This window comes from Scyliorhinus torazame, chromosome 6 (genome assembly GCF_047496885.1).
Source record: "Scyliorhinus torazame isolate Kashiwa2021f chromosome 6, sScyTor2.1, whole genome shotgun sequence".
NCBI classification, from domain to species: domain Eukaryota; kingdom Metazoa; phylum Chordata; class Chondrichthyes; order Carcharhiniformes; family Scyliorhinidae; genus Scyliorhinus; species Scyliorhinus torazame.
This window is the reverse complement of record NC_092712.1, coordinates 315,769,087-315,788,820: the sequence shown is the minus strand read 5'-3', so window position 1 is coordinate 315,788,820 and position 19,734 is coordinate 315,769,087. Positions and strand designations below refer to the sequence as shown.

At 50.4% G+C, this 19,734-nt stretch overlaps 1 protein-coding gene across 4 annotated transcripts in view; it reads left to right on the top strand.

Annotated features, from left to right (window-relative positions):
* The window catches only part of LOC140425622 (cadherin-20-like), a 200,865-nt gene that overhangs the window by 163,332 nt on the left and 17,799 nt on the right, over positions 1 to 19,734 (top strand). For all 4 annotated transcript variants that reach the window (XM_072510126.1, XM_072510125.1, XM_072510124.1 and 1 more), the window contains 2 exons: positions 7,952 to 8,139; positions 8,853 to 9,106. In XM_072510126.1, coding sequence (XP_072366227.1) covers positions 7,952 to 8,139; positions 8,853 to 9,106 — 442 coding nt within the window. The remainder of the gene's footprint in view (positions 1 to 7,951; positions 8,140 to 8,852; positions 9,107 to 19,734) is intronic.

Sequence of the window (19,734 nt, the reverse complement as noted above, 5' to 3'; positions counted from 1 at the left end):
AGCTTTTGTCCAAACGAGGACAAAAGAGCTAACTTCCAGAGGTGAGAGTGACTGCCCTTGACATCAAGGCAGCATTTAACCAAGTGTGCTATCAAGGAGTCCTGGCAACACTGGGGTCAATGGAAATCAGGGTGAAAACTCTCCACTGGCTGGAGTCATACCCAGCATGAAGGAAGGTACGTGTGGGTGTAGGAGGTTCAGCATCTCAGTCCCAGAACATCTCATTAGGAGTTCCTCAGGGGAGTGTCTTAGGTCCAATCATCTTCAGCTGCTTCATTAATGCCCTTCCTTCCATCATGAGGTCAGAAGTGGGGATGTTTGCGGATGACTGCACAATGTTCGGCACCATTCGCGACTCCTCAGACACTGAAACAGTCCATGTCCATTTGCAGCGAAGACCTGGACAACATTCAGGCTTGGCTGATAAATGGTAAGCAACATTTGCACCACACGTAGGCAATGGCCATCGCCAACAAGAGGGAATCTAACAGTCCGTGGCATTGTCATCGCTAAATCTCACTCCATCAACATGAAATGAAAAATGAAATGAAAATCGCTTATTGTCACAAGTAGGCTTCAAATGAGGTTACTGTGAAAAGCCCCTAGTCACCACATTCCGGCGCCTGTTCGGGGAGGCTGGTACGGGAATTGAACCGTGCTGCTGGCTTGCCTTGGTCTGCTTTCAAAGCCAGCGATTTAGCCCTGTGCTAAACCAGCCTCGGCTGGGGGTTGCCATTGACTAGAAACTAAACTGGACCAGCCATATAAATACTGTGGCTACAAGAGCAGGTCAGAGGCTGGGAATTCTGTGACGAATAACTCACCTCCTGACTCGCCAAAGCCTGTCCACCATCTACAAGGCAGAGTCCTATTGGTAGAAAATAATAATTTGGAGACTGAAAAGTGTCTTGTCTACCTCAAATTACCCTGGAAAGGTAGAGTATCTCAAACATTTAAACAACAGTTTATGCAAGACATTTCATGCTGCTTCTGTGTAGCAATCACGCGAGTCCTATTTTCCACTAACAGGATACTATCACCAGTCCAAAGGACATTCTGCCTACTTCACAATTGAGCAAAATTATGTATGGATTTTGGTGCCAGTGTGATGTCTGCTACATGGGCCCTATATCCCAAAGATTGGTTGATCCAATCAAATAACATGTTCCTTCAGCTGTGGATAATAAGCAGAGTACAAACCACACACCACCAGCTGTGCTTGCAAAACCAAAAAAAATGTCTACTGTTAGATGTGACTCTGCGATTGGGCAGCACTTGCTGAACAATCCTGAGTGCGCTAATAACTGCACAAACAACCAATTTAAGATGATCAGTCAAGTGCATAATGTGGTTCGTTTACGTTTGCTAGAAGTGACCGACATTCATACTCAGATGGGACCCATTCTCTGCAAAACAAAAAGGAATATGGTCCAGCCTTGCACCTTTATTGAATTGCCTTAGAGCTGCGGGAGCCTATAGTTAGTTCCTTGTTGCTTTCTTCATAGCAACACCTCAGCCAATCAGAATCAAGTAGCCAGGCATTCAGCCCCCTTTTATCCTATAGTATAAGTGGCTGTGATTGTTTGAAATTTGGAATTCTTGTATTTGTCCTGATGAGGTGGAAGGCAAAGAGCTTCGACAAATCTTGTCACCAGTGTTTAAGTCCCGAGACATCGCTCAGCAGTAACTACCGCTGATTATGCTGTAAAATACTCACTTGCCCCTGAATGCAGAAACCCAAATTATTCAGCAGTTCTCCATGTGGAACTGGTAGCCAAGTCAATCGGGGTTGTGCCGCTGTAGTGATTCCAGTGCCAAGTCAATTGATGAGGACTGCAATAGGGGGGTGGGGTGGCCCTGGATTTGTGTGTTTAACTGTATGCGTGCAGATAGCAGAAGTTGCTTCCCCATTGACTCAAAGCATTTGTTTTTTGTTTTTTCAATATTTTTATTAAAGTATTTGCAAATTTTTATAACAATAACAAAAAGCAACAACATTGACATGGTAAAATAAACATTTCCCCACCCGACCCCATCTTCACACACCACAACCATCTAACACCTATCCGCCCCCCCCCCACCCCCCCCCCCCCCACCCCCCCCTCCTTCAGAGTGCTGCTTCTGCCGACATTTTAATTTTCCCCGAGAAAGTCGACGAACGGCTGCCCCCTCCGGGAGAACCCTAACATTGACCCTCTCAAGGCAAACTTTATTTTCTCAAGGCTGAGAAACCCAGCCATGTCACTAACCCAGGTCTCTACACTCGGGGGTTTCGAGTCCCTCCACATTAACAAGATCCGTCTCCGGGCTACCAGGGAGGGCAAAGGCCAAGAAGTCGGCCTCTTTCACTCTCTGAGCTCCCGGATCTTCTGACATTCCAAAGATCGCTACCTCTGGACTCGGCACCACCCGAGTTCCTAGCACCGTGGACGTTGCCTTCGCAAACCCCTGCCAAAACCCTCTTAGCTTCGGGCATGCCCAGAACATGTGGACATGGTTTGCTGGGGCCCCCGCGCACCTCACACATCTATCTTCTACCCCGAAAAACTGGCTCATTCTCGCCGCCATCATATGTGGCCAATGGACCACCTTAAATTGTATTAGGCTAAGCCTGGCACATGACGAGGAGGAATTGACCCTGCTTAGGGCATCCGCCCATAGACCTGCCTCCATCTCTCCACCTAGCTCGTCCTCCCACTTGCCCTTAAGCTCCTCTACCAGGGTTTCATCCGCCTCTAACAGCTTCTGGTAGATATCCAACACTTTCCCCTCCCCCACCGGACACTACCCTATCCTGTATCCCCCGTGGCGGCGGCAGCGGAAAGGCCGGCACCTGCTTTCTCAGGAAGTCTCGCACCTGCAAATACCTAAAACCACTCCCTGGCGGCAGTTTAAATTTATCTTCCAGCACCTTCAAGCTGGGAAAGCTCCCATCTATAAATAGATCCCCCATCCTTCTAATTCCTGCCCCCTGCCAACTCCGGCACCCGCCATCCAACCGGCACAAACCTGTGGTTGCTACAAATCGGGATCCAGACTGACGCACCCTCCACCTTCTTATATCTCCTCCATTGCCCCCAGATCCTCCGAGCCGCCACTACCACCGGACTTGTGGAGTACCGGGCCGGCGAGAACAGCAGAGGTGCTGTTGCCAGTGCCCCCAGACTGGTGCCTTAACAAGACACCACCTCCAGCCGCTCCCATGCCGACCCCTCCCCCATTACCCACTTCCGAACCATGGCGATGTTAGCCGCCCAGTAGTAGTTGCAGAAGTTCGGCAGCGCCAACCCACCCTCCCCCTGACTAGGCTCCAACCACATTTTATTGACCCGCGGGGTTTTATTCGCCCATACAAAGCCCGAGATGATCTTGTTCACCCGCTTGAAAAAGGCCTTAGGGATGAAGATGGGGAGGCATTGAAAGACAAACAGAAATCTGGGGAGGACCGTCATTCTCACGGTCTGTACCCCCCCCCCCCCCCCCCCCCCCGCCAGTGACAACGGGAGCATGTCCCATCTCTTAAAGTCCCCTTCCATTTGTTCTACCAACCGGGATAGATTAAGCTTATGCAGTGCTTCCCATTTCCGAGCCACCTGGATTCCCAGATAGCGAAAGCTCTTCCCTACCATTCTAAGCGGCAGCTCTCCCAGTCTCTCCGCCTGCCCTCCAGCCCTTCCCCATGTTCAATTTATACCCCGAGACGCTGCCAAATTCCCCCAAGATCCGCATGACCTCTCCCATCCCCTCCAGCAGGTCCGAAATGTACAAAAGCAAATCGTCCGCATAGAGCAAGACCTGGTGCTCCACCCCTGCCCACCCCCCCCCCCCCCCCGAACCAGCCCCTGCCAGTTCCTCGAAGCTCTTAGCGCCATGGCCAGTGGCTCTATAGCTAGAGCAAACAGTAACGGGGAGAGAGGGCACCCTTGCCTCGTCCCTCAATGTCATTTAAAATACCCCGACCCCAGCCGGTTCGTATGTACGCTCGCTACCGGTGCCTGGTAGAGCAACCGCACCCAGTCAATAAAGCCCTCACCAAACCCAAACCTTCCCAGCACCTCCCACAGGTACTCCCACTCCATCTGATCAAAAGCCTTCTCCGCGTCCATCGCCACCACCACCTCCGCCTCTCCACTTTCTGAAGGCATCATAATAACATTTAAAAGCCTCCGAACGTTGGCCTTGAGTTGCCTGCCCTTAATGAATCCCGTCTGATCTTCCCCTATCACCCCCGGGACGCAGTCTTCTATCCTTGTGGCCAATATGTTAACCAACAACTTGGCATCCATATTCAAAAGCGAGATCGGCCTATATGAAATGAAATGAAATGAAAATTGCTTATTGTCACAAGTAGGCTTCAATGAAGTTACTGTGAAAAGCCCCATGACCCGCACTGCTCCGGATCTGTCTCCCGTTTAAGAATAAGTGAAATTGAGGCCTGCGACATTGTTGGGGGGAGGATTCCCTTCTCTCTAGCCTCGTTAAACGTCCTCACAAACAGTGGGCTCAATATCCCTGAGAACTTCTTATAAAATTCCACCGGGTAGCCATCCGGTCCCGGAGCTTTGCCCGACTGCAAGCCCTCCAGCCCCTTGGCAACTTCCTCAATCTCAATTGGGGCTCCCAGCTCCTCCACCAGGTCCTCCTCCACCCTCGGAAACTCCAACCGATCCAAAAATTGCCTTATCCTCTCCACCCCAGCCGGGGGCTCCGACTCATATAATTTACTGTAAAATTCTTTTAAAACTTCGTTCACCCCCCGGGTCCAAGACCATTTACCGCCCCTATTCTTCACTCTACCAATCTCCCTGGCCGCCTCTCTCTTCCTAAGCTGTTGCGCCAACAACCTACTCGCCTTTTCCCCGTAATCATAAACCGCCCATTGCCTTCCTCAACTGTTCCACTGCTTTCCCTGTGGTCAAAAACTCAAACTCCGCCTGCAACTTCCGCCACTCCCTCAAGAGCCCCGTGTCTGGGGCCTCAGCGTATCTCCTGTCCACCCGGAGTATCTCCTCCACTATTCTCTCCCTCTCCACCCGTTCCCCCTTTTCCCTGTGGGACCGAATCGAAATGAGCTCCCCTCTAACAGCCGCCTTCAGAGCTTCCCACACCGTCGCTGCAGATTCCTCTCCCGTGTCATTTGTTTCCAAGTAGTTCTGGATGGGCTTATTCACCCGCCCGCAGACCGCTTCATCCGCTAGCAACCCCACATCCAGTCTCCATAACGGACGTTGCCCACTCTCCTCGCCAACCCGCAAATCCACCCAATGCAGGGCATGTTCCGACACTGTAATTGCCGCGTATTCCGTCCCCCCGCCACCTTCGGTATTTGCGCCCTGCTCAGAACAGAAAAGGCAACACGAGTGTAAACCTTGTGGACATGAGAAAAAAAAGAAAACTCCTTCGCCCTCGGCCGTATAAACCTCCCTGGGTCTATACCCTCCATCTGTGCCATAAAGCCCTTCAATTCCTTTGCCCCTTCAATTCCTTTGCGACTCGAAGCATTGATAGCCTCATAGTTACTATCACAGCAAAATCCTGAGCCTATCATTTTTCAGTTTGTCAGTGAAATAATGGTGTTTCTACATTTGCGGTGTGGGGGAGGTGCAATAGCAACAACATGTATGTCCATAGTATTTATTACTGTACCTATTAACTGGGCTGCGTACTGACAATCGTTGCCTGAAGTGTCACATGCCCCATTTCCTGCAACAACATTCATCTTCTTGTTAAGTACAAAATCCATGAACAAAATGCTCTGACACTCTCTCCAGTGAAATAATCCAGAAGATACCAGTGTGTAGGCGACAGAAGCCTAGAAATTACTTCAGCAATATTCACCAGTAGGTGTGTGATGGTTGTGACTATGTATCTTAACACCAGTCTTAATTTATATATTTAAAGGTTAACATCTTCCATTGAAAGAGCTGACAAAAGGCTGCTACATTTGCCTGCTAATAATCCCAAGCAATAATATCTGTGCCATAATTGGAAAATAATCATTTCATTAACTTGCTTTTAACATAGGGAAATTTCCTCAGCATGGTAGCACAGTGGTTAGCACTGTTGCTTTACAGCTCCAGGGTCCCAGGTTCGATTCCCGGCTTGGGTCACTGTCTGTGCGGAGTCTGCACATTCTCCCCGTGTCTGCGTGGGTTTCCTCCGGGTGCTCCGGTTTCCTCCCACAAGTCCCGAAAGGCGTGCTTGTTAGGTGAATTGGAAATTCTGAATTCTCCCTCTAGGGGATTTTCACAGTAACTTCATTACAGTGTTAATGTAAGCCTACTTGTGACACTAATAAAGATATTATTAAGTGCTTTGGAATCTGAATTTGACAATCATATCACTTTATATTACAGCAGCAAAAATACCTTACCGACAGTGTAGGTAGGGCATTTTGGGTTGATGAGAGAGGAAAGGGACAGATTGGACTGAGATTAGAGTTTTCTCTTAGTGCCACTAGGGGGCAGCCTAACGCCGTTGCTCACTCTGAAAGCCTCAATTCAGCTTTCAAACCAAGTTCATGCACTGGCCTCTGGTAACACTTTTACCTGGGACAAGGTCAAGATTTGAGCCATAATTAAACATGATCATATCTCATTTACTAGTGCCAATCTGTAAAGGCACAAAGTTTAACGAGTGCTTTCTCTTAAAGTTAATCCCAGTTGTACGTGCAGCTGTCTGCTTTGAACATTCAATCAAAGATAACGGGATAGTAAAGTTCAATAGATGTCTCGTTGAACAGCAAACCTTGTATACCCGTATTGTTACTGGATGAGCAACCCAGAGACCCAGGGTGCGTTTCTCCGGCTTCGTGTTCCTCGGCGGTGCGCTGTTCACTGACAGTAGGACTCTCTCTTCCTGCCGCTTGCCGATGGGATTTCCCATTGAACCATCCCCACACCACCAGGAAACCCGCGGGCGCGGGTACACTGCCGGCGGGAAAGGTGATTCGCAACGACCGGAGAATTGCGGCCCTAGAGGCAGTGGTTCAAATCCCACCATTTAAATTCAATTAATATATCAGGCTGGAATAAAGTGTGAATTTAACGATAAACTTTTTAATTGTTGTAGGAGCCCAACTGGTTCATTAATATCCTTCAAGGGAGGCAATTTACCATCCTTATGGGTCTAGTTTACCTGTGACTCCAGACCCACAGCAATGTGGGCTGAACGGCCTCCTTCTGTGCCTTAACTTTTCAATGATTCTATGGTTATTTGGAGTAGTGTGAGCAGTTTTGGGCCCCGTATCTAAGGAAGGATGTGCTGCCCTTGGAAAGGGTCCAGAGGAGGTTCACAAGAATGATCCCTGGAATGAAGAGCTTGTCGTATGAGGAACGGTTGAGGACTCTGGGTCTGCACTCGTTGGAGTTTAGAACGATGAGGGGGAGATCTTATTGAAACTTACAGGATACTGCGTGGCCTGGATAGAGTGGACGTGGAGACGATGTTTCCACTTGTAGGAAAAACTAGAACCAGAGGACACCATCTCAGACTAAAGGGACGATCCTTTAAGACTGAGATGAGGAGGAATTTCTCCAGCCAAAGGGTGGTGAATCTGTGGAACTCTTTGCCGCGGAAGGCTGTGGAGACCAAATCACAGAGTGTCTTTAAGACAGAGATAGATAGGTTCGTGATTAATAAGGGGATCAGGGGTTAAGGGGAGAAGGCAGGAGAATGGGGATGAGAAAATATCAGCCATGATTGAATGATGGAGCAGACTCGATGGGCCGAGTGGCCTAATTTTGCTCCTATGTCTTATGATTCTAATGTGTTTTGACTCTTATCTACGCTCAGAAATGGCCTAGCAAGCCACTCGGCTGTAAGTGATTCACGACCGGATGCACAAGTCCAATTAGTGATGGGCAATAAATGCTGGTCTTGCCAGCAACGCGCACGCTCCCAGGAGAATGAAACGTAGTTGGCATGTGTCTCTGTTTATACCCTCCCTCAGGGCTGTATCAGATGACAGTGATGGAGTCTGCGATGGTGGGATTGGCAGTGGGAAGAGTTCTCGCTCAAGACGCAGACGAGGGGCTAAATGCTGAATTGAGCTACAGCTTTGTCGATGGCGATGGGCTGAATGTCTTTGACATTGTCACAGATACTAGCAACCAAGGCGGCATCATCATCTTAAAGGAGGTAAGACAACAATGTACAATATGGCGACGGGGTCTGGAGCGCCAATCTACTGTGCCGTGGGCTGGTCGAATAACAGGCACGACTTGTACCCAGGTGTCACCTTTATGGAAACACAATCAAAGCCAAGGAGATTGAGGAGGTTCCAGAGGCTGGAGTTAGGGGGGCACAGAGACCTTGGAGGTTGGTGGGGCTGGGGGGAGATTACAGAGATGGGGAGGGGTGAGGACATGGAGAGATGTGAAAACAAGGATAATTTTTGAAATCAAGACGCAATTTGACCAGGAGCCGTGTAGGTCAGCAAGAACAGGGATGAGAGAGGAACCTAGGGCAAGCTGAGACAAGGGCAGCAGACATTTAGATGACCTCGAGTCTATGGAGGGTGGAATGTGGAAGACCACCCAGAAGAACATTGGTAGAATCAGCTTCCTCCATCGCTTCACTGTAGCTCTTGAATCTCCCTCAGCCACAGGGCCCTCCCGAGATCTCTGCACTCAATTAATTCTGGCCTCTTCAGCATCCCCAATTTTAATTGCTCCACCTTTGGCCTGGGCCTGAAGCTCTGGAACCCCCTCCCTGAGTTTAAAACAACCAAAGGCATGAACGAGGGTTTCAGCAAGAGGAACTGAGGCAGAGGTTGCATGAAGTTGAGCAATGTTACAGGGAAATAAGTTCCCAGCATCTGATTATTTATCCCTCGGTTTATCTCCCTCTAGCCATTAGATTTCGAAACGAAGGACAGCTACACGTTGACTGTGGAGGGAACGAACACGCACCTGGACCTGCAATTTTTAAATTTTGGTCCGTTCCGGGATACGGCCAGGGTGCTCCTGGCTGTGGAGGATGTGGATGAGCCCCCGCAGTTTGACATGACCTTCTATCGGGTGGAGGTTTACGAAGATGTCGCAGTTGGCACCACCATCCAGACAGTTTCGGCGAAAGACCCAGATTCGGCCAATAACTCAATCAGGTACGAAGTAACTGCGGCAACGAGCCTCCACAGCCTAATGACACTGAGATCTTGCCTCAGGAAGGGCAGCCTTAAATCAACGCTCAGATTCTAATGACTAGAGTTCCGCCAATAACTGACTCACCAAGCCCGCCATGACCCTTGGTAGCTGTTTAGTTGGGGCAGCACGGCAGCACAGTAATTACCACTGATGCTTCACAGCGCCAGGGTCCCAGGTTTGATTCCCGGCTTGGGTCACTGTCTGTGCGGAGTCTGCACGTTCTCCCCGTGTCTGCGTGGGTTTCCTCCGGGCGCTCCGGTTTCCTCCCATAAGTCCCGAAAGGCGTGCTTGTCTGGTGAATTGGAAATTCTGAATTCTCCCTCAGCGTCCCCAAACAGGCCCCGGAGTGTGGCGACTAGGGGATTTTCACAGTAACTTCACTGCAGTGTTAATGTAAGCCTACTTGTGACAATAATAAAGATTATTATTGGTATCACAAACCAGTGCGTCAGCCACAGCGCCGTGTAGCTTTGATAGCTTGGGAGTATGAATTGCGGACGAGCACATTTGCCATTTTTCTGGCTGGCTGGAAGGTTTCGTTCTGTCAATGCACAGCTTGCTTTGGTAACAAAGTTTGGTTGCTTGATGTCTGACTCAGATAGTACATTCCCTGTGTCAGGTTTTTGGCACACCTCCAGTGCCTTCACAATTTATACTTCATGGTTATTTTTGCTGCCGATTTGTGTTGAGCAGTACGGAGGGTGTGAATGATGCTCACTCTGTGTCCATTCCCTGAAGTAGAGATTCACAAAATTCCTTGGTTGAATAACCCCTTTTCAAATTGACCGGTAATGATGCACTTCCCATTTAAACTATAATGACAGATAATGTGCCATATGATAGACATGATATGAAAGTGTCGCTTGAAATTAATGTTTTAATTACATTTGTGATGCCCTCAGCACCTCTTCATGTTGTGCTTCCCTCCTCAGTCAGACCGTTAGCCCACTCCGTATCTTGGTAGCCTCGCTCCACTCCCACATCCATGGCTCCTAACTTCATTTTATTTCACTGATCCCCGAAAAGCCTCTGCAGACTCCGGGAGTCTGTGGACCCCAGTTTCTAACGTATTGCCCTCGAGCATGCCTCACAGTATCTGAAACAGAAAAGCATCTGGCATTCCTGCTCCAGATTGAAATGTGTGTGTTATGTGTATCTCTCTGTGTGACATGCGTGTGCATATGTGTGTGAATGCGTGGTGTGTGTCTGCATATGTATATATGTGTGTGTGATGTGCATTTCTCTGTGTGATATGTGTATGGGTGTGTTTGTTTGTTGTGTGTATCTCTGTGTGATGTATGTGTGTTTTGTTTGTGCATATGTCTGTTGTGTGTCTGCATGTGTGTGTGATCTATGCATGCTTACCAAACCGCCTCGTCCACATGAATTAATTTAACAGATCAAGATTTACTTATCATTCCTTACATAGCCAACACAAAGTGGAAAATGTAACTGGTTAATAAGTGATTCTAAGTTTTGATTAAAATAACCTGACAGAAGCTGCTTGGGCAATGAGAGGAATGAGGTGTAAAGCGTGATGATATGCATAAAACAAATCTGTATTCAATATCATACATGATCTCCGAACAGCAGGTGGCGGTGTGGCAGTGTAAGTCTACCATGCGGCTCTGTGCCTCAAGGTAGTTGGGAGTAAGTCGTTTTGGAGGATAGACATATTTTGCAGTAGCTCTATAATAGTTAGTGTTAATTATTTGTTATTTATTTATTCCAGTTATCTTTACCACGCAGTTGTCTCTTAATAAACTATTTAAAACTAAATGTTCTGTAGTGCATCATTCATATCAGCCAGTCTGCAGAACATGACAGAAAGGATTGCAGGTGACCATTGCAAAAGATATAAGCAAATGGCTTTGGGACGATGAGAGCTGAAGAGATTGATTCAGATAAGTCTCCTTTTCCGTGTTTAGTAAAACTAGTTCAGGGACTGTGTGTTCCTGTGGCCATCAGAATGAGAAACATCAAGAGAGAACACTCCCAAGTCATTGCAAACTCTTCTTCAAAGGCATGAAGAACTTTTTAAAAGTGCTGGCTAATTTTAGGTTTCACGGCGATTTCCGTCCCTTGACTCGGATAGTTTCGCTAGTCAAGAAAGACAGTGGGTGAAGGTGACTGAGCGGACACCCTGAGACTGGGGGTGAGGCAGAAACACACACTCTCACCCCGTTACACTCCAATATCTGCTCGATTCATTCCCCATTGACTCTGTTGCTCAGCAAGTTGTTTCTTTTCATGACTCAGGTTTTTTTAAATTTATATTCAATGTGGTGCCAAACTTTGCGTGGGATTCTCTGTTTCTTTGTTTTAATAAACATTTTATTGAGGTAATTTTTTTGTATAACAACAACACAATAACCAATGTACATGAAACTATAAACATAGTGCAAAAGCCGTCTCCCTCCCAGGTCCCACCTTTATTAACCCCCTACTCTAAGCTAAACTGACCCCCCCCCCCCCCCCCCCCCTCCCCCACCTCTGACAATTAATTTTCTGCGAAGAAGTCGACGAACGGTTGCCACCTCCGGACGAACCCTAACAGTGACCCTCTCAAGGCGAACTTGATTTTCTCCAAACAGAGAAAGCCAGCCATGTCTGATAGTCAGGTCTCCGACTTCGGGGGCTTTGAGTCCCTCCAAGCTAATAGTATCCGTCTCCGGGCTACCAGGGAAGCAAAGGCCAGAACATCTGCCTGTTCACCTGGATTCCTGGGTCTTCCGACACCCCGAAAATCGCCACCTCTGGACTCAGCGCCACCCTTGTTGTTAACACCATGGACATGACATCTGCAAAACCCTGCCAAAATCCCCTAAGCTTCGGACATGTCCAGAACATGTGAACATTGTTCGCTGGTCCTCCCGCACATTTTGCACATCTGTCTTCCACCCCAAAGAATCTACTCATCCGGGCCACTGTCATGTGAGCCCGATGAACGACCTTGAATTGTATCAGGCTGGGCCTGGCACATGTTGCGGACGCGTTGACTCTACTCAACGCGTCCACCCATAGACCATCCTCTATCTCTCCTCCCAGCTCCTCCTCCCATTTGCGATTCAGCTCCTCGGTCTGCGTCTCCTCTGACCCCATAAGTTCCTTGTAAATGTCCGAGACGCTCCCTTCTTCTACCCACCCTCTGGAAACTACCCTGTCCTGAATCCCCCTTGGTGGTAGGAGCGGGATGTTTGAGACCTGTTTACGTAGGATGTCCAGCACCTGCAGATACCTGAATTTGTTTCCCCTCGCCAACCCAAACTTCTCCTCCAGCGCCCTCATACTCTGAAAGCTCCCCTCTATAAACATATCCCCCATCCTTTCAATCCCTGCTCTCCGCCATATCCGGAAACCCCCATCCATACTTCCCGGGGCAAACCGGTGATTATTACAGATTGGGGACCAGACCGATGCTCCCTCTGCTCCCACATGTCTCCTCCATTTCCCCCAGACTCTCAGGGCCGCCACCACCACGGGGCTGGTGGAGTACCGCGCCGGCGGGAATGGCAGAGATGCAGTTACCAACGCCCGCAGACTGGTGCCCTTGCACGAAGCCGCCTCCATACGCTCCCATGCCGACCCCTCCCCCACCACCCACTTCCTGATCATGGCTATATTCGCCACCCAGTAGTAGTTGCTGAAATTTGGCAGCGCCAGCCCGTCCTCTCCCCGACTCCGCTCAAGCATTACCTTCCTTACCCGCGGGGTCTTGCCCACCCAAACAAAGCCAGAGATCACTTTGTTGACCCGTTTAAAAAAGGACCGTGGAATAAAGATGGGGAGACATTGAAACACGAACAGGAATCTCGGGAGGACCGTCATCTTCACCGTCTGCATCCTCCCAGCCAGTGACAACAAAAGCGCGTTCCACCTCCGAAAATCATCCTTCACTTGGTCTACCAACCGGGCCAGATTTAATTTATGCAGCCGGTCCCATTCCGCCACTTGAATGCCTGGGTACCTAAATCTTCCCCCTACTAATCTAAACAGCAGCTCCCCCAATCGCCTCACCTGTCCCCTCGCCTGGACCGCAAACATCTCACTTTTCCCCATATTTAGCTTATACTCCAAAAACCGGCCAAATTCCCCTAGAATCCTCATGATTTCTTCCATCCCCTCTAATAGGTCCGATACATACAGAAGCAGGTCGGCTGCGTAGCTAGACTCTGTGCTCCACCCCCCTCCCGGACCAGCCCCTTCCAGTCCCCTGAGGCTCTCAGAGCAATTGCCAACGGCTCTATAGCTAGCGCGAACAACAGTGAGGAGAGGGGGCATCCCTGTCTCGTCCCCCGGTGCAGTCTAAAATAGTCCGATGTTGTCCTATTAGTCCGTATACTTGCCACAGGAGCCTGATACAGCAACCTGATCCAGTCAATAAAGCCCCGCCCGTGGGCAGCATGGTAGCACAGTGGTTAGCACAATTGCTTCACAGCTCCAGGATCCCAGGTTCGATTCCCGGCTTGGGTCACTGTCTGTGCGGAGTCTGCACGTTCTCCCTGTGTGTGCGTGGGTTTCCTCCGGGTGCTCCGGTTTCCTCCCACAGTCCAAAGATGTGCAGGTTAGGTGGATTGGCCATGATAAATTGCCCTTAGTGTCCAAAATTGCCCTTCGTGTTGGGTGGGGTTACTGGGTTATGGGGATAGAGTGGAGGTGTGGGCTTGGGTAGGGTGCTCTTTCCAAGAGCCGGTGCAGACTCGATGGGCCGAATGGCCTCCTTCGGCACTGTAAATTCTATGATTATATGAATACGAACTGTCCCAGTACCTCCCACAGACAATCCCATCCAACCCGATCGGGGCCCCCAGCCCTTCTACCAGCTCCCCGTCCACCTTTGGGAAATTCAGCCCCCTCCAAGAAGTGCCTCATCCCCTCCAGCCCCGTAGGGGGTTCCGACCTGTACAGCCTACTGTAGAAATCCCTAAACGCCTTATTCACCCCTGCTGAATCTCCAACCAGGTTCCCATCTCCGTCATTTACTGTCCCATCTCCCTGGCTGCCTCCCTCTTTCTAAGCTGCTGTGCAAGCATTCTGCTGGCCTTCTCTCCATGCTCATCGATCGTCCCCCTCGCCTTTCTCAGCTGCTCCACCGCCCCCCCCCCCCCTGAGGTTAACAAGCCGAACTCCGCCTGTAGCCTCCGCCGTTCCCTTAAAAGCCCTGCCTCTGGGGTCTCCGCATACATCCTATCGATCTGTAATATCTCCTTTACCAGTCGGTCCATCTCTACCCTGTCCACCTTCTCCCTATGGGCCCGTATCGAGATCAGCTCCCTTCTGACCACCGCCTTCAGTGCTTCCCAGACCATCGCTGCTGAAATTTCCCCCGTGTCGTGACCTGCAGGTAGTTCTGAATACATTTCCTCAGCCGCTCGCACACCCCTTCGTCAGACAAATGTCCCACATCCAACCTCCAGTGCGGGTGCTGGTTACTGTCTTTACTAACCTGCAGGTCAACCCAGTGTGGAGTATGGTCTGAGATTGTGATCGCCGAGTACCCCGTGTCCACCGCCCCTGCCAGTAAGGCCCTGCTCAAATAAAGAAATCAATCCGGGAGTACACTTTATGCACGTGTGAGTAGAAGGACAACTCCTTCACCCTCGGCTGCCCAAATCTCCATGGATCCACCACCCCCATCTGCTCCTTGAACCCTTTTAGTTCCTTTGCCAATGCTGGCACCCTGCCCGTTTTCGAGCTTGACTGGTCCAAGCCAGAGTTCATAACTGTGTTGAAGTCCCCTCCCATGACCAACCTGTGCGAGTCCAGGTCCGGTATTTGGCACATACACATTTACTAATACCACCTGCACCCCCTCCAGTTTCCCACTGACCATAATGTACCGACCTCCCACATCCGAGACTATTCTACCCGCCTCAAACACTACCCGCTTATTGATCAGGATGGCGACCCCTCTAGTCTTTGAATCTAGTCCCGAGTGAAAGACCTGACTGACCCAGCCTTTCCTCAATCTAATCTGGTCAGTTACTCTAAGGTGCGTCTCCTGCAACATTACCACGTCCGCCTTCAGTCCCCTAAGATGCGCGAACACACGTGCCCTCTTGACCGGCCCATCTAACCCTCGAACATTCCAGGTGATCAGCCTAGTTGGGGGGCTCATTGCCCCCCCCCCACCCCCCCCTTCGCCGATCAGCCATCCCCTTTTTTGGGCCCGCCTCCAGCCCATGCTCCGCACGTTCCACCGGCCCGCCCCCAAGCAGCCTCCGCCCCCAACCTCCTCTCTGTCCCTTGGCCCATGTCCCTCCCTCGTCAGCAGAACATTTTCCCCCCTTTCCCCCCCTAGTACCAACACTCTGTAACCCAACCCCTTTGATAAACCAAGCATTTGCACACCCCCCACTGCGCTCCCGTGAGCTAGCCTGCCCAGCTAGCTTGGTGGCCCCCATCCCTGGTGCCGGATAGTCTCCCACCTATTGTTTCCTCCCCCCTCCCCCCCCTGCTCATACAAACGTACTCCAACATCAAACAATCCCCACACAATTGCCCGACAGAAAAAACACCAAAATCTAAACAAGCACACCTCCATCTCCCAACAGTGCAAATGAAAACCTTAACTTACTCAGCTCTACCATTGGTCCCAAATCAATACAGAAGGCAATACAAACAGCTTCCACAAAACGAAAAACAAGAAACTTTTTTTTAAAAGAACAGAGAAACAAAAAGAAAAAAAAACCATGAACGTTGCAGCAAAGTTCAAAAGTTCTCAGTCCACCACCAGTCCTTTCCTTTTCATTAAGTCCAGCACGTCCTCAGCCGACTCAAAATAAAAGTGCTGTTCCTCGTACGTGACGCAGAGACGGGCCGGATACAACAGTCGAACTTCACCTTTTTCTTGAAAAGAATCGAGCTAATCTGGTTGAAACCTGCTCTTCTCCTGGCCACCTCCACACTCAGGTCTTGGTAGACCCGCAGGACACTGTTGTCCTATTTACAGCTCCGTGTCTGCTTGGCCCACTGTAGAATGCGCTCCTTATCCAAGTACCTGTGTAATCTCACCACCATTGCCCTCGGGGGGTCTCCCGTCCGCGGCTTCCTCGCGGGCGCTCTGTGAGCCCTGTCCACCTCCAAGGGTCGGGAGAATGCCCCATCCCCCAGCAGCTTCTCAAACATACCCGCTATGTATGCCTCAGCGCCTCTCCTTCAGACCCCTCCGGGAGCCCAACGATTCTCAGGTTCTGCCGGCGGGACCTATTCTCTAGGTCCTCCACCTTCTACAGGAGCTTCTTCTGCTGGTCTCTCAGCATCCCCACCTCCAACTCCACCGCAGTTTGATGTTCCTCCTGCTCAGCCAGCACCTTCTCTACTTTCTGGAACGCCCGATCTTGGGCGACCAATCTAAGCTCCAGCCGTTCAATCGACTCTTTTATCGGTTCCAAGCAGTCCCGTTTCTGCTTAGCAAAGTCTTCCTGAATAACTTGCATCAGCTGCTCCGTTGACCGCTGGGCTAACAACCCAGAGGTCTGGTCCTCCGCCATGCTGTCTCCCGCTGCAGCTTCGGCCCAAGCCTTCTCTGTCTTTCTGTTTCTGCCTTTACGAGCACTTCTAGTCCTTCTCTCCATGCACCAATGTGCGAATTCAGTACACAATTGCCTCTATCATCAGTTTTACCAGTTCAAGTCCGGTAGAAAATCAGGGGAAAAGGTCCAAAAGTCCGACCCGAGCGGCAGCCACCAAATGTGCGACTTAGTCCTTCATAGTGGCCACCGGAAGTGGATTCTCCGTTTCTGAGATGAAGTGTTGACACCAACTCAGAATTCGTGGACTTCCACGACAGAAAAACTGGCACCGTACCTGGACCGAATTCGCTATTATTGAGGGGCTAGCATCGACGCCACGAGGAACACAATCGATTCCAATGAGAAACGGTGCGGGATTCGCCGGGTCCGTGATTGACTCTCGGGAGGCTGACAAGCTGCAGCCGCACATACACATTACACTCCCCACACACACTCATCCCAGCCGCACACACACATTACACTCCCCACACACACTCATCCCAGCCAACAGGGTGGCACTGGTTGTGCTGGAGCGCGCCCATACAGCTGATGGATTGGCTGAGACCAGGTGGCACCTAGGGTGGTACCCTTGGGGGGGGGGAACACACCTATACAACCCATGGTACTAAGTTCAGAGTGGGCTGTTAGCAGTGTGTGCAGCTGCATGGCTGCCTTGCCTGCCGCGGCAATGGTGTTCCATGCCCGTCCACCCCGACCCCACAGCCCACCTCCTGGCCAACCCCCCGCTACTCCCCCCAATCCTGGCAGAAGTCCCCCGGTCAGTGGCACAACTGTCAGCAAACTATGGTGACGTTGGACACTTTCCGTACCCCCCCCAGCCCCCTCTCTTAACCTCAGCAGCCATGATACCAGTTTGACGATGTTTAAAAGCACAAGTGAACCGCGCTGTCGGGAACCCCGGCCCATCGGAGGCGGAGAATCGCGGAGGCCCCGGAGAATACTGGGTCGGGCCCGCTAATGATATGCAAACCGTGTTTACTGTACGTGCGTTCCGGAACACATTGACACCGCTGTCGAGGTGATGGAGAATAGCGATTTGACGTCAAAACGGCGCCGCCACGCTTTTGGCGTCAGAACCGATTCTCCGCCCAATCGCATTTCCCGATTTCGACGTCAGCTAACGGAGAATGCCACTCTTTATCTTTCCAAAATGTACTCATTGGCCCCTTGAGTGATAAACATATTGAAATATGGCCCCCCAAACTCCCCAAGCAAAAAGCCTGAATTACACCCACTTCACCAGTTGCATGGAGTCCAGGGTCGCAATCTAACAGCCCTGTCGGGCACGACTCAGGATGCGACGAGTCCGGTAAATATCACAAGATTTACATTACTTGTTACACCTCACGAGGCACCATGATCCGGGTATCAGCGTGATCCGGGTATCAGCGTGATCCGGGTATCAGCGTGATCCGGGTATCACCGTGATCCGGGTATCACCGTGATCCGGGTATCACCGTGATCCGGGTATCGCCGTGATCCGGGTATCAGCGTGATCCGGGTATCACCGTGATCCGGGTATCATCGTGATCCGGGTATCACCCTCAAGCGTGAACCAGATTTGCATATTGAAGTTGACTTGAATATGGCTGCGCCGGAATTACCCAAAGCGCGGAATCGACCAGACGCTGTTTAGCACTGGTCTCCACAAACGTGGGCCAGGCGTAATAGCGCTTGGGGGGGGGATCCTAGGCTGCGGTGGGGAAGAGAGGGGGGGGGGCAGTCAAGAGGTTGGGGCGCCATTTAAAATTAACACCACAATCTCTTCGTGCACTGGCGAGCTGAGCTCATTGGTACAGGTAATGGTTCCTCACCGAGGCCCGATAAAGAAGCAGAGTCCCGATTAATAACGGCGTCGATCTCAGACCTGCAAGCAACGGGAAACACCCCGCTAAGTGTGTCCAAAACGGGACTCTGTTTTTTTTTCTTTTAAATCACGCTCTTGGTTTAGGTCTCATCCTGTAGATAGCAGCTCCAACAGTGCAGCAGTCTCTCAGTGCTGCAATGGGCCGTCAGCTTAGATCAAGTGCTGGAGTGGGACTTGAACCCACAACCTTGGTATTGGGAGGTAGAAGCACCATCAACCAAAACAGGTGCTTTTCAACTATAGCTCAGCCAGAGGACCAAGCTGTGCAAATCCTGTCCTTTCGAAAGAGTGGCGATTTATTAAGGATCCGTAATTACCCCAGTGATAAGGCGATTTAATTCTCTTTCTGTTATGAGGAACATCGGACAGTTAGGCCGAGTCAAACTCTAATGTAGTTACAGAGTTATCATCTCCAGAATAGAATGAGATGAACAGCCTTTTCTCAATCCATTTTTCCAAGGCTGTTTGCTTTTTGTGAGTTTTTGCTCGAACTAACTGCGCTGAATGGCTGAGTTTCTGCTGCAAGCAGTGCCACAGAATCAAAGGGGGAGCTTCGAAAAGCACTTTCCTCTGAATGCAGACGGTGACTGGAATGTTGAAAACAGCGGCATTTATAAATGATGTAAAAAGGGAACTCGACAGCTGTTTGTGACAGAGCAATGTTAGAAGACACTGAGGGTCAGCGGGACTTTGGGATTCGACAAGCTGGGTCCCGCGGTTGATGGGCTGAATGGCCTGTTTTAAAAATTTTTGTTAATGACGTCTGACGATGGGGGGAATTTTGTAAAATGACAAGATCCTTTATAATGGATCTCGATGGGAATTGTGTGTGTTCAAGGGGGGGTGGCGGAAGACGCAATGTATCCAATTTTCTTGTCTTGATTTCCTCTGCTGTCTGCCCATGGCATCAAGGCACAGGCGTGTCCCAAGATGTCTTTGTACTTCAACCCTTTACCCCATTTTGTACGGTTTAGGGGTCACTCAGGGTCATGGTCCTGCAGCCAGGCAGCAGGAAGTGGGGAAAATCAGCCCTCATGATTCTACCAGAGATTGGCTGAGGGCCACTAATGGGAGGTCATAGATTTAAGGTGACTGGCAAAAGAACAAGGGGCGACACGGGGAACTTTGTCTTACACAACAAGCGACTGGGATTTGGGATACAATGGCCGCTAGGGTGGTGGGTGCA